Source organism: Mastigoproctus giganteus, chromosome 3 (assembly GCF_048544385.1).
Source record: "Mastigoproctus giganteus isolate SK-2022 chromosome 3, ASM4854438v1, whole genome shotgun sequence".
Lineage (NCBI taxonomy): Eukaryota > Metazoa > Arthropoda > Arachnida > Uropygi > Thelyphonidae > Mastigoproctus > Mastigoproctus giganteus.
The window spans coordinates 145,160,511-145,176,676 of NC_143577.1; the positions used below are offsets into that span (position 1 = coordinate 145,160,511).

The 16,166-nt window shown below is 38.2% G+C and overlaps 1 protein-coding gene across 2 annotated transcripts in view; it reads right to left on the bottom strand.

Annotated features, from left to right (window-relative positions):
• LOC150088305 (SMAD family member 3-like) overlaps positions 1-16,166 on the bottom strand; it is a 176,411-nt gene that overhangs the window by 15,900 nt on the left and 144,345 nt on the right. For both annotated transcript variants that reach the window (XM_090370695.1, XM_090370696.1), the window contains one exon: positions 549-686. In XM_090370695.1, the coding sequence (XP_090226821.1) occupies positions 549-686 (138 nt within the window). The remainder of the gene's footprint in view (positions 1-548; positions 687-16,166) is intronic.

Genomic DNA, 16,166 nt, shown 5'->3' on the forward strand with positions numbered 1-16,166 from the left:
GTTATACCATGATTCTATTTTGCAACACAGACTAGTATATTTGACAAGCCAATTCATTAATGAAAATAAGCAGAAATCTGCATAATTTTTAAAAAAATTGATTTTAACAGTTTCAGGTTTGTTTGTTTTTTTTTTTCCTAATACAAAAAAACAACTGTTATTGCAATTATACAGAGGAGTCAAATCAAAAAGGCAGATTCCCCACTGAAAACCCAGTGATTTGGCACTTAAGAACACCCAAGGAAGGGAACTGCCTGCTGCATTTCCAGCCTGGGTAGAGTGTGCCATGGTATTTTTTTTTTTTTTTTGTACAAGTTTAAAATTAACTGAAGCATAAGCACAGTGAAATAAAATAAATACTTTCAATAAAAGACTGAAGTTTTTGCAGACTCTGAAAATGATCTATTTTTGCACATTAAAAAATAGATAATTAAATAAAAATTAAATAAAAAAATAAACAACAATATAACTCTAGAATTAATATACACCTATATTAAAACAACTAAAAATAGAAACCTGAAAACTACATAAACAAAATGCCTACCTACCTGGAGGGATTTTGCATACTGTCGCTGGATGCCATCCATATCTTTGGTTGCAATTAGGACTCTGAACAAATATACTACTGTCACTTAAGCATTCAGCAAAAACTTCGCCTCCTATGTAATATAAACGAACACCCCTTCCTGCAATATTTCAAAACAATCACGCTTTTAAACTTCCTCAAAATACTTATATAAAAATGGAAATATAAGCAAAATCAACCCCCCCCCAACCAAATTTATCCCCAAAAAATGCAATATACTTTCATATTTTAGATCACTGATTCACATACTGTACTGGGGTACCCCACTATGGGGCACAAGGACATTTCAAATAAGGAAAACTATAGTAATATGCATGATCTCCAAATGTAACTTCTTTTTAGTTGAAAAGAAGAATGATCTAAAGATCATTCTTCTTCTTTTAATGATCAATATCTAAAGTTTAAAATGACATCACTTCCAAATGTTCCCTCTCATAACTAAAGACATTCTATTGCAACTGCAACAAGTATTTGGTTTGCAACATGCTTCACCTTATCTTGTAATTTTGCATATGAGTAAACTAACCTTGTTTGAAATGTTTTTGGGGAGGAAGTGAATTATCACAAAATGTAAATTTTATTCAACTTTCGATATTAAATGGTATCATTTAATTTAATGGAAATAATGTTAAAGTGCTCCCATCTTACAACTCTTATAAGTCCACCAAAAATGACAAGGACATAAAGAAAGTTTACAACTTTTCAAAGTTATTCTCTTATCATATTATTTCTACATACGCCAATGTTGTTGTTTCTATATACGCCAACATCAACCTACCTTGATGTTGGTCCTCTACGTGCAGCCAAAACAGCTCATACCCGGAGAGGCATGAAAGCTACAAGATTTCTAAATGTGTCTTGTGGTATCTGGTATGAACACATAACCAGCAAATCCTTTAACTCCTGTAAAGTCTGTGGTTGAGACACCGCAGATCGGAGTTGCTGTTCCAACACAAACCACAGATGTTTGATGAGATTGCTGTCTGGGGAATTTGGAGGCCAGGGCAATTCCTGGAAGTCTTCCTTATGTTCCGCGAACCAGTCTCAAACAATCCGGGCGATGTTGTATGGTGCATTATCCTGTGCAAAATGGCACCACCAGAAGGGAAGACCGTTGCCACGAAAGGGTGTACTTGGTCAGCAATGGTGTTTAGGTAGGTGGTAGACATCAGAGTGTCCAGCACATGGATGACTGGAACCAGGGTATCCCAGCAGAACATTGGCCAAAAACATGACACTGCCACCACCAGCTTGTTTTTGTACTACTGTGCATCCAGGTGCCACCACTTCCCCAGGTAAATGATGCACATATACCTGGCCAATCCACATGGTGCAACAGGAAACAGCATAATTCGAGGAAACACCTCGAGCATTGCTGAGCTGTGGTTGTCCAACACTTCCTTGGACCACTTAAGGTAGGTACTAACCACGACTGACATTAGCATCCTACCAGCCATGCCATTTCCCATGCCAGTCCGCTGCCTTTCCCATCTGAAGAACAAGACTAACACTGATTAATGGAGCTCAATATCAGGTGTTTTTAATACTGCGTCCCGACCCATGCATACGCCTTAAATCATCTGCAGTTGCTTCGATTTGCATAATGACTCGATAATGCATAATTTTTTGGCTCACCGGTGTATAGTATATATGTATAACTTTTATTATATATTAATAAATAAAAACCATATACTGTACCATATTTGCTCTAGTCTAGATAAAATATTATTATTAAACCTAGCTTCAAATTATCTTTGCTCAAGGGATATGCAGTAAGACTAAACTCCCAAAAGGAGTATGTCATTATTGGAAGCTTGAGAAACACTGCATTATAGTATCCTCTGTCATAATAGAGTAATAAAAGGTTAAAATTTCATTACTGTTTGTAATTTGGTTTTTCCACATGTGGATGACCTTAGCATTGAGGCACTCACAGAATTAGGACAATTGACACACACACACACACACACACACACACACACACACACACACACACACACACACACACACACACACACACACACACACACACACCATATCTTTAACAACAAAAGCAAAAAACCCCCAACATGACAGTTCGTCTTTGTGTCCATTAAAAAAAAAATGAATACAGCATTCATCATCCAATCCCTGATGAATTCACCCTACAATAAAATTATTTAAGTCTGGTTTACAAATCTGGTTCTTAATCTGAGCAAGAGGAAGAATACCATCAGCATTCAGCTTGCTCAACCCATTCAATGCCTTATACACCTCAATCAGATCACCTCACACATGCCCACTCTCCAGGCATTGCAATTTGCAGAACTTAAGCCTTTCTTGGTAAGAGCACCCCTCTGTTCCCCTCAATCTCGTTGCCCTTCTTTCTACCAACCCTACATCCTTCCTAAAATGAGGCCTCCGGACCTGTACACCGTACTCTAGGTGTGGACTGACCATTGCCTTCTACAACGGGATAATCACTTCCCTGTCCCTGCTAGAAAAATTCCTATACATCACTGACAACATTCCATGACCTGCTCCGGCAGCCCGTCAGCACTGCTCAACCAACTTCATATTTGACTGCACAATTACCCCCAGGTCTTTTTCACTTTCCACTTCAATGAGTGTAGTACCACGCAGTTGGTATGTTCCTCTGAGGTTACTTCTACCCATATGCAGTACTTTGCATTTGTCAATGTTAAATTTCAGTTGCCACTTCTCAGCCCATTTGCCCAACTTATCTAGATTCTGTTGCAGTAGCATACTGTCTTTACTGTCATTAACAACCTCACCAACCTCACCAACCTTTGTATTATCTGCAAACTTGGACATTAATCCTGATTTACTTTCATCAATATCATTGATGAATACACAAAAAACAATGGGCCCAGCACCGAACCCTGGGGAACTCCATTAATAACATTTGTCCATAAACAGCAGTGTCCACTGATTACCATTCTCTGTCGTCTCCCACTCAACCATCCCTTTATCCATTGTAGCAACTTACTCTTAATGCCATACCTCTCCAATTTGTACAGCAATCTTCCATGTGCAACAGTATCAAAAGCTTTCCTGAAATCCAAGTATATGATATCAAAATTATTTTTGGCATCCACTTCCTCATATCAGTACATTGTGTTCACTGTCATCCAGTGGTTCCTTTATCTACAAACACTTAATATGCATGAATAATCACTGCTGATAATCAGATCAAGAGTATTACTCTCTCTGGCTGCCTCTCGAACATACTGCTTTAGAAAACAGTCATCCAATAAATCTAAAAAAGTTTTGCTATTGTGTGAATGAGCAACCCACAAGTTCCAGTCAATATCTGAAAAGTTAAAATCCCCCATTATAAGACATTCTAATTTACTGGCCCACTATCTATTTCTCTGCACAATTGCTCATTATACTCATCAGATTCATTAGGCCTATAACACACACCTACTCTCATTTTTCCTTTCCCAGTGCTTATGTCATGCCAAACAGACTCAACATTGCATTGTCCACCAACATCAACTGGATGAACTTCCTTAGATTTTGTGTTTCTTAACTAACAGCATAACACCCCCTCCCTTCCTGTACACATTGTATTCCCCAAATTCCAATTCTGCACTGCTTATATCTGTGTGACACCACATCTCTGATATCCCAACAATACCTGACTAGTACTTCAAGCTCATCAAATTTATCAACTATACTCCTACTATTGGTGTACATGCAAGTATACATGCACCTGTTTCTACTCTTAGTTACCATGTATTTATTTGTTCCACTATGACTACAGCCCATGTATTTATTTGTTCCACTCCCAACAAGTCCTGGAAATCTCCATTGCCCTGATTTCCATGCTGCTGTTCATTCTAATAGAAGCAGTGCAAGAATCACTTTTGCCTCTGCCTGCGGCCACTGTTAACCTTTTAGTCTATGTATCCCCCCACAAGCTAGCAGTTTTCTGACCCACCTAACACTGCCTTGATAGCATCAGCAAATATTCTTGCACTCTTTCTATTTAAGTGTACCCCATCCCTGCAGAAACAGTCCCTCCTGTCAACAAGCACAGACCAGGCTGAAAACAATTCTACCCCTTGAGCCACGCACAATCTCTCCAGGGCCGAATTGCAGACACTTTCACATTCAACCCTAACTCGCAACTTTTTTTCAACAATGACCTGTACTTGTTGAGTTAACCTGCAGATCTCTTACTCTTAATGTCATTAGTTCCAACATGTACAACATCACCTTGTGTCATTAAAAAATGATATCTGCTCTACAACGTCATCAACTTTTGCCCCTGGCAGACACCCTGGTCCTGTTTCACCTATCCTGCTTGCATAGTACATTCCCCATCTCCCTGACAATAGAGTCACCAACAATAACTAGTTCCTTTGTGACCAGTGCATTCTGCCTTGGAGATTGCCTCTGTGTTGCCTGATTCACAGGATTCAACTCTGCCGTTGAGCTGGGCAGCTGAGAGCTTGATGGGGCCCTCATATTAATTTCTTCAAGGGCATTTACCCACACCTCAAGCTCTCATTGATGCCCATCAGAACACTGAGTTGGCACCTAATTTCTTGACACTAGGCATCTAGCACACACAAAGACATACTCCTTGGCTAGATCACGTTCTGTTTTAGAAAGTTCAGCAAACATTTCGCATTTGTTTACGCTTGCCATTTTGAAAGTAAATTCTATACTGATATCATGGATTATACCGCTGTTTTACATTAATTGTAAATCAAAAACCTGTCACTATGGCTGCTAAAGTTAATAAATCTCATATAGAGAAGAAAACAAGAGCAACATTAATAAGCTTAGTGACAAACTTGATATAATAAAGAAAATAAAACAGCACATAAGCAGGAGTATATTAATGGCAGAATAATATAACATTGGATCGTCAACATTATGGGATATTAAACATTCAAAACACAAAATTTTAAAAATCACTGCATGTTCAGAACCTAACAATAACACAGCTGATAGAAAAAGTTTACACAAGCCAAAGTTAGAAAACTTGGATAAAATGCTGCACAAGTGGTTTTTATTAAAATTATTGGAGGGTCAATGTATATTGCCATAGCATAAGACTTTAAAGAAAATTAATGGGCATTAATACAATAATTGCTTTTACCGATGGATGTTCATTAAATTTAAGATAAGACACAGGATTAAAAAATTAGACTTTCAGGAGAAAAACAGTCTGCTGAGAAAGAGGTAGCTAGAGAATACAGTGTGACAGTTCTTATGTGTGCAAATGCATTGGGCCAATACAAAATTAAGCCTTCAGTAATTGGTAAATACTGTCATCCACGAGCCTTGAAGAGAATTATGCATTTGCAGGTGACTTATAAGGCCCCAAAAAAAATGCTTGGATGGATAAGGGAATTTAAGATTGGTTCACTCATGAATTCATTCAAGCAGTTTGAAAGAATTTACGTGACATAGGGAAGAGTGCAAATTCTAAACGTGTCTTACATCTTGATAACTGTAGGGCCCATCCTCATGAATCCAAATTATTTTCTGATTGTGGAAATATTTTTTCCTGTTATTTACCATCCAATGTCACTATTCTCATTCAGCCCATGGATCAAGGAGTTATCCAAAGTTGACAATACGAAATTTTTAGAAATCTTCAAGTACCATGTTAATAGACTAGAAAAGAATAGCGAAAGCTTAAAAAGCGGTACTCACCTTGAAATTAATCTGCGATGGTTTACTTAGGTAGCGTGGTTAATGTTTAAGTTGAATTGTTAAACTGAAAAATTAAAAGGGAGGGAAGTAGGTAAAAGTTGACTGAGTTAAATAGGTGCAAGGAAATAGAAGTGTACACATCCAATCCTTGGTTGTCATCGAAATAAAAGAAAAGAAAAGAATAGTTAAAAACTGTAAGTGAATCCAAAGTCTTTACGAGGACTTTCGTTAGTTAAAGAACGTCTTCAGTTGGCAATGTGTGGGGAGAGAACGCGCATGGTATTTTAAGAATAAAAAAATTATACTCTCGTGATGCCTTTTTTGACATGTGGGAACTTTAATCTCGAGAGGTGCCAAATTGGGGAAAGATTGAAGGGGAGTTTAGAATTTTGAGGTTAGAGTGGTGCTTGTACCATTCAATAACTAGGGCTTCATATTGAAGTATTCTGTAGCTGGATTTTAGTTTAATGATGGAAATGGCAGAGTCGATGAGCGGGTTGTGGTTGTGAGTCTGGGCATGAGTTGTAAGTTCTGTGACAGATTGGTTAGACATGAGACTATGGAAATGGTAGTAGGCACGGGTGTTGGATGTTTTTGATGAGTCAAATTTAGTAGTGGTACTTCCGATATAACATGTGTTGCAGTTTTGTTGACAATTAATGAGGTATATAATATTATTAAGGTCGTTTGTAGGATATTTGTATGTGTCTTTATAGGTGCTGAAGAAGGATCCTAATTTGTTGTAGGTGGAAAAAACAAGGGAGATATCAGTTTTGTTAAATAGGCGTCGGAACTGTCCTGCTAGTTCATTGTGGTAAGGGAGGACTATGTGGATGTTTGTTTTATTTTTGTCTTTAGTTGGGGTGTTAGATTTAATTTTATTTTTAGCATTAAGGATTGTATTTAAAATAAGTTGGTGGGGGTAACCTCTGGATATAAATTTGTCAGTAATATACTGTATTTCATTGTGAAGGTCAGTGGGTAAGGAACTATACTTTAGTGCATTGTGAATTTGGTTATATAAATCTGCCTTTTTAGTGTTTAGAGGGTGATGAGAAACAAAATGTAAGTATTTGCCGGTGTTTGTATTTTTCCTGAAAATTTTCGTATTTAATTTTGTGCCTGTTATATAGATAGTAAGATTAAGGAAATTTATCTGATTATTTTGTCCAATTTCAAGGGTGAATTTAAGTCTATCGTGTACAGAGTTAAGTTTTACGAAGAGGTTATCAATAATGGATCTGTTGCCTATTACAAGAATGTCGTCGGCATAGCGCATGTATAGTTTTAGTTCAGGGGGAAAGGGGTGTAGAATTTGGCCTTCAATGGCGGCTAGGTAGATGTCGGATAATGGGGACGAAATCTACCAACTTATTTTAAATACAATCCTTAAAGCTAAAAATAAAAATTAAATCTAACACCCCAACTAAAGACAAAAATAAAAAATCCGCATAGTCCTCCCTTACCACAATGAACTAGCACGACAGTTCCGACGCCTATTTAACAACACTGATATCTCCCTTGTTTTTTCCACCTACAACAAATTAGGATCCTTCTTCAGCACCTATAAAGACACATACAAATATCCTACAAACGACCTTAATAATATTATATACCTCATTAATTGTCAACAAAACTGCAACACATGTTATATCGGAAGTACCACTACTAAATTTGGCTCATCAAAAACATCCAACACCCGTGCCTACTACCATTTCCATAGTCTCATGTCTAACCAATCTGTCACAGAACTTACAACTCATGCCCAGACTCACAACCACAACCCACTCATCGACTCTGCCATTTCCATCATTAAACTAAAATCCAGCTACAGAATACTTCAATATGAAGCCCTAGTTATTGAATGGTACAAGCACCACTCTAACCTCAAAATTCTAAACTCCCCTTCAATCTTTCCCCAATTTGGCACCTCTCGAGATTAAAGTTCCCACATGTCAAAAAAGGCATCACGAGAGTATAATTTTTTTATTCTTAAAATACCATGCGCGTTCTCTCCCCACACATTGCCAACTGAAGACGTTCTTTAACTAACGAAAGTCCTCGTAAAGACTTTGGATTCACTTACAGTTTTTAACTATTCTTTTCTTTTCTTTTATTTCGATGACAACCAAGGATTGGATGTGTACACTTCTATTTCCTTGCACCTATTTAACTCAGTCAACTTTTACCTACTTCCCTCCCTTTTAATTTTTCAATTTAACAATTCAACTTAAACATTAACCACGCTACCTAAGTAAACCATCGCAGATTAATTTCAAGGTGAGTACCACTTTTTAAGCTTTCGCTATTCTTATCCAAAGTTTTAAATGCCATTACAGAAGTGAATTTATGAAACAAATGATTAGCAAGTATATCTTCAATCTCAACTTTCAACAGGGTTTCACAATTAAAGTTGCAATATATTGTACAGCAATTGCTTGGAATACCATGAAGCCCACCACTCTTGTGAGCACATGGAGGAAATTATGGCTAAGTGTCACGTTTGCCAACTTACCATCTGATGAAGATGGTTTTAATGTACGGTCAAGGCAAAAGCAGTATTGAAGAAATAATGCAAACAGTTCAATCCACAATAGAAAAATCCTTTACACAGCCTTGAAGTTGGACATATTGATGCATGGCTCGCTGTTGATAATGAGGTTGAATTATCACAATCATTCTCAGATCAAGAAATCACTGATAGTATCATTACTCCTAAGAAACTAGATGATGCACTTTGTTCAGATGTAGAAGAGGACATTGACACAACTGAAAAGATAACTTAGGCTGTTTCGAAATCAAGTATGGAAAATATTCTTTGTTTTTTTTTAACAAAATCCAGGCTTTACTATGGAAGAAGTAATACAAGCACACATGCTGAAAAACACAATAACAAAAAAAAAAAACAAGCATCAATGAAACAAAATGATATAAAAACATTTTTAAAAAAAGCAGTTACTATTCCTAAAGAAAACCATCAAGAAAACTTATCCTCTACTACAAATGAAGCATTAGAATAAATGGCACCCTCTACATTTAAACCAGACATATTTGAAGGAGATCAGCCAGAATAGAAAGTTTTTCTTTTTTTTATGTTTATATACTAAAGCATGTTTATGTTTTTTTCTATTTACATATTACAGGATGTATGTTTTTTTATGTGCAGTCAATAAAATTGCATTTATTCTATTTTTCTGCAACGAATTATCAGCATGAAGCAGGGGTCACCTGTAGTTTACATTAGTCAATGTTACACTTCAGTTGCCAGCTCTCAGCACATCTACTCAACTTTTCTAGATCCTGTTGCAGTAGTGTACAATCATTACTGTCATTAACAACCCTATCAACCTTTGAGTCATCCACAAACTTAGACATTAACCCTGATATACCTTCATCAATATCATTGATAAATACAGAAAACAACAATGGGCCAAAAAACGAACCCTGGGGGACACCAATAATAACACCAAAAAACAGTGCCCACTGATTACCACTCTGTCTTCTCCCCCTCGACCATCCTTTTATCCATTGTGGTAACTTGCCCTTAATGCCATACTGCTCCAATTTGTACAGTAATCTTCCAGAATGATATCAAAATTATTTTTTGAATCCAGTTCCCTTGTGATCACATCATAGTATCCAATTAAATTTGTCAGACAAGACTTCCCCTTAACAAGCCCATGCTGTGTCTTAACTATAACTGCAGTCTTATCTAGATGATCCTACATTGCTTCTTTAACCAGTGATCCATTATTTTCCCTAGAACAGAAGTTAAACTAACAGGTCTGTAATTACTTGTCACCTTTTGTGAATTTAGGTCACATTTGCACATCTCCAGTCCATGGGGAACTCCCCTGAGCTCAAGGAAGCTTTCATAATTATGGCCAAGGATTTGCTGCCTCCTTTAACATAACTGCATAGATCCCATCCACACCAGGTGCCTTTTTTTTTTTATGTTCAATTTTAACAATTACATCCCCACTTTGCTCTCAGTTATTACATGATAATTTAGCTCCCTGCCAGTGTTCGATAAAACTTCTGGCCTCCACTTCCCTAGAGATTTCCTCATGTGTAAATGAGGTGGAAAATAACTATTCAGTTAGTCAGCTACCTCAGCAGGTTCATCAACAATCGATCCATCAATGTCAACCATTAAGAATCTGATTCATCTTCTTTCTAGAGTTTATATAAGTAAAGAAGTCCTTGCTGTTTTTCTTAGCATCCTTTGCCAAAGATTTCTCGTAATGTGCCTTCTCTCACCTAACCTCCTTTGCCACTTGATTACAAACTAGCTTATATCTACAATAGGCTTTTGTGTCACTTGATAATTTATATGCATCCCATGCATTTTTTTTCTCTGCCACAAGTCTCAGTAGTTCATCTGACATCCATTTAGCCCTAAACCTTGAAGAGTATTTCTTAGTTGGGATGAAAAGCCTAGTAGCTTCCAAGATTACTTCCTTCAATGCTTCCCATTTAGAATTTGCTGTTGGTAACATCATCATCAGTTGGTCCAACAGTACAGAATTTAACTGTCTGCTACTCCATTATATACTCCCTCCTATCATATCTTTTTTTTTTTTTTTTTTTTTTATGAAAACCCCAAACACGAAAGGTATCAAAACCTATAGTACTTAGTACCGGAAACTTTGCTCTAGAGACTAAACATGGGTTTCACCACTTCAGGCCTCCAATAAGCAAAGTGGTGGTATTTCACCGGTTGATGAAAGTCATCTACTACCTTCTTTTACTATGGGATGTAGGGTTGAGAAATTGTTACTTATTGCGGAAAGCGCACTCATGGAGTCTGTATATATAAATTATTAGTGTTGAGACATATATTGATATTGTATATAGCTAGGTGGATTGCATAAAGTTCTGCAGTAAAACTGCTACATTCAGCCGGGAGAGATACAGATACTGTAATGTGGGAAAGACTGCTGCAGCACCTACGGCATCATCTGATTCTGAGCCATCAGTATACATTAAGCAGCTCTGCGCATTGCTAGCGGCATGTCCTTCGAGCAGTTGCTTGATGTAACAGTTTTCCATGGACTTTTTCCTCCATTGTTGGAAATAGGTGTCACAGTAAGGTGGGTTTGAGGACCAAGACATATCAGATATTTTGATTTCTTTGAGCGTGTTTTCAAAATGAACATTCCAGCAATACATCAAATCATGTAGTCTAATATCAGTTGGTCTATTTTCAGTGGGTTTATTGTTATAGAATGTTTGAAGGATTGAAAAGTAGCGGTTGATTTGGATGATCTGGAAGGCTTTTAATCCTGACTGCATAGGTGAGGAGTAACATTTTCCTCCTGAGGTGGAGTGGTGGTTTGTTTGCCTCTATATAGAGACTTTGGACAGGGGATGTTCGAAAAGCTCCAAAAGGAGTGCGAAGAGCACTGTGCTGTATTGTATTCAGTCTTGTAAGTACAGTTTTCCTAGCTGAGTCATATACTATTGAACCATAATCTAGACGAGACCCAATCAGCGAACGATACAAATGCAGGAGAGTGCATCTATCTGCACCCATGCCATGGCAGAGATGGCTCTGAGTATATTGAGTTTTTTCAAGCAGAGAGTTCTGAGATAAGTTATGTGCATGGCAAAATTAAGTTTAGTATCTAATATTAAACCTAAAAAGCAGATATTGCTGGCAAGAGGGATTGGTTGGTTTTTTAATTTAAGTTCAGGCTCTGGATGTAATCTGCGCTTTTTTACAGAAATGAATTGCAATTGTCTTTTGCTTTGATAGGCAATAACCATTTTGCACAGTCCATGTCTCTTAACTTATTTATGGAAAGTTGTAACTGTCTCTCTACGCTTTTAATAGTTGGTGAATGGCATGATATAGCAAGATCATCGGCATACATATATATTTCTACGGTTTTGGGAATATTCTGCGTCATGGTATTTAGTCTAATTGCGAAGAGGGTAGGACTAAGTATGGACCCTTTAGGCACCCCTTCTTCTTGAATAAAATATTGTGAAAGTACATTCTGGTGACAAACTTGAAATGTTCTGCACTTGAGAAAGTTCTGGATGAATTGAGGTATGTGTCCTCTCAACCCTAGGGCATACAGCTCTCGAAGAATGCCATATCTCCATGTGGTATTGAATGCCTTTTCAATATCTAGACTCGCCATTACCAGATGTTCATTTTTAACATATGCATTGCGAATGTTAGTTTCGGCTCTTACCATAAGGGCCGAGCAGGATCTGTTTTGTCGGAAACCATATTGGTTGATATTTAGCAGCATTTTGCTTTCTAGTATCCATTTTAATCTCCTATGTATCATTTTTTCTAGTGTTTTACTCAAACAGCTGGTTAGGGAAATTGGTCGGTAGTTTTGTGGAAGCGATTGATCCTTTCCTGGTTTTGGAAAGGCAAGAAGTACAGAATGATGCCATGAGGAAGGATTAGCATTAGCATTAGTAGAGGCATTTGATGCAAGAAAGCAAGCTTATGCAGCATCAGCCAAAAAAAAAAAAAAAAAAACCCACTTCCACTTCACCCCTCTGTTCGTTCAAAATACCTGTCCAGCTGAGCCTTAAACTTATTTAGGCTATCAACCTCCACCACAAGGGATGGCAGTCTGTTCCACCAACCAACCACCCGCTGGCTAAAGGCAAATTTCCGCACGTCTATCCTACATCTGTCTTTCCTCAATTTGAATTTATGCCCTCTCAGGTGATTTTTCTGAGCTAGAGGAAGAATCCCATGAGCATTGAGCATGCTTTTTTTTTTTTTTTTTTTTTTGGTAGTTGTTGGCGCATCGGCTTCTGTGGCCATATTGCACCTCCCAAGGTTTTTTTGTAATACTTTGATCCAAGCCCGAGGCGGGAATCGAACCCGCGACCTTTGGGTTGCCGGGCAGGTACTTTACCCACTCGGCTAGCCCGGTCGGCCTTGAGCATGCTTAAACCATTCAAGGCTTTATACACCTCTATCAGATCACCTCGCTGGTGCCTAGTCTCCAGACACTGTAATTTGCAAAACTTAAGCCTTTCTTCGTAAGAGCACCCCTTTGTTCCATTCACTAATCTTGTTGCCCTTCTCTGTACTCGTTCCAGCAGCTCTACATCCTTCTTGAAATGAGGCCTCCAGACCTGTATACAGTACTCTAGGTGTGGCCTGACCATTGCCTTATACAATGGAATAATCACCTCCTTATCCCTGCTGGAAAAATTCCTGTATATCATTGACAATACTCCATGAGCTACTCTTGCAGCCCGTCTGCACTGCTCAGAGAACTTCATATCTGCCTGCACAATCACCCCCAAGTCCCTTTCATTCTCTACCACTGTCAGTGTAGTACCACAGAGTTGATACGTTGCTCTGGGATTGCTGTTTCCCATGTGTAGTACTTTACATTTGTCAATGTTAAACTTCATTTGCCACCTCTCAGCCCATCTGCTCAACCTTTCCAGATCCTGTTGCAGCAGCATAGTGTCAGTAGTGTCCTTGACAACCCTGACAACCTTTGTATCATCTGCAAACTTGGACATTAAGCTTGATATACCATCATCAATATCATTTATAAATACAGAAAACAATAATGGACCCAACACTGAGCCCTGAGGGACTCCACTAATAACTTTAGTCCACGATGAGCAGTGTCCATTGATTACTACTCTCTGTCTTCTCCCCCTCAACCACCCCTTTATCCATAGCAGCAATTTGCCTCCAATGTCACACTGCTCCAATTTGTGTAGCAGTCTTCCATGTGCAACAGTATCAAAAGCCTTTCTAAGATCCAAGTATATAATATCAAAGTTATTCCCTGCATCCAGTTCTTTTGTGACTGCATCATAGTATCCAATCAGGTTGGTCAGGCAAGACTTCCCCTTAACAAAACCATGCTGTGTCTGAGCTATAACTGAAGTCTTGTCTAAATGATCCTGCAGTGCTTCTTTAACCAGTGCCTCCATTAATTTTCCTGGAACAGAAGTTAAGCTCACAGGTCTATAGTTACTTGTGTCAGCCTTTGATCCTCCTTTGTGAACTGGGGTCACATTTGCACATTTCCAGTCTATGGGTACCTCCCCTGAGTCCAAGGAAGCTCTCATAATTATGGCTAAGGGTTTGCTTAGTTCCTTTGCTGCCTCCTTTAATATAACTGGATAGATCCCATCCACCCCGGGTGCCTTTCTTGTGTTTATCTTCAACAGTTTCTCCTCCACTTTACTCCCAGTTATTTCAAGATTCTGTAGCTTACTGCTAGAGTTGAATACACCTCTGGCATTCCCCTCGCTGAATAACTCCTCATGTGTGAATGTCGATGCAAAATATTCATTTAGTTTGTTAGCTACCTGAGCAGGATCATCAACACTTGACCCATCAATATCAAGTGGACCAATCTTATTCATCCCCTTCCTTCTAGAGTTTACATAAGTAAAGAACTTTGCTGTTTTTCTTTGCATCCCTTGCCAAGGATTTCTCGTAATCTGCCTTCGCCTGCCTAACCTCCTTTGTAACTTGGTTGCATATCAACTTGTATCTATCATAGGCTTCTGTGTCATGTGTTAATTTGTATGTATCCCATGCATTTTTCTTCTCTGCCATATGCCTCATTAGTTCATCTGACATCCATTTTGGCCTAAACCTTGAACAATATTTCTTAGTTGGTATGTAAAGCCTAGTAGCTTCCAAGATAAGTTCTTTGAATGCTTCCCATTTTGAATTTGCTGTTGGTAACATCATCAGTTGGTCCCACTGTATAGAATTTAAATACTGTCTCAGTCCATCGTAGTCGCCTTTACGGAAGCAATAACCCTTCCCTTTACCCCTAATGGTAGTTACCTCTTTCAGTAAATCCCACTTCAGCACACTGTGATCACTGCCACCTAGTGGTTCATTTATCTGCAGATTCTTAATGCATGAAGAATCACTGCTGATAATCAAATCAAGAGTATTACTCCCTCTAGTTGCCTCCTGAACATGCTGATGTAGAAAACAATCATACAATAAATCCACAAAAGCCCTGCTAGTGTGTGAGTAACCAGCCCCCAAATTCCAGTCAATATCTGGGAAATTAAAATCTCCCATTATAAGACTCTCTGATTTACTGGCCCACTATTTCCCTGTACAGTTTCTTATTATACTCATCAGAGTCATTAGGCCTATAGCACACTCCTACTCTCAATTTTGATCTCCCAATGCTTATGTCACACCAAACTGACTCAACACTGCACTGTCCAGCGATGTCGACTGGCTTCACTTCCTTGGTTTTTATGTGTTTCTTAACTAATAGCATAACCCCTCCCCCCTTCCTATCCTGTCTATCCTTTCTGTAGACGTTGTACTCCCCAAATTGCAGTTCTGCATCCCTGCAATTTGGATAAACACATTCAAGAAATATGCGGTTGTAGAATACTAGTAATAATCTTAAAGCTGTATTATTTAGTTGTTTAAGCATTATATAGTAGATTCCGTCCGGTCCTGCTGAGCTGTTTGCTGATCTGTTCAGAGCTTCTTGGAGTTCAGCTAGGATGAATGGCTGATTATAAGGAAGGGATTGGGTGGTGTTCAAATTTAATTTATATTTTTCTGTGGAGTTTTTTATTTTCAGGAAAGAATTGTTGTATGCAGAAGCTGATGATATTTGACTGAAAGTCTCTCCAAGACAGTTCTCGGGGGAAGACAGTTCTCGTCCATTCTTAATCAAGATTGGAGCAGAAAAGGGAATGCACTTATTATTTAATTGTTGGATTTTCTTCCATATAACCCGAATGCTGATGTCCTTCATGATGGTACTGGCAAATGTTATCCACGATTCTTTTTTTTGGCTTGTTTTCTGATTTGTCGTGCAATTGCTGTTTGTTTTTTATACAAAATGAGGTTGGCTGTTGTAGGAAATCTACGAAATAGGTTACAAGCTTTATTTTTTTCTCGTTTTGC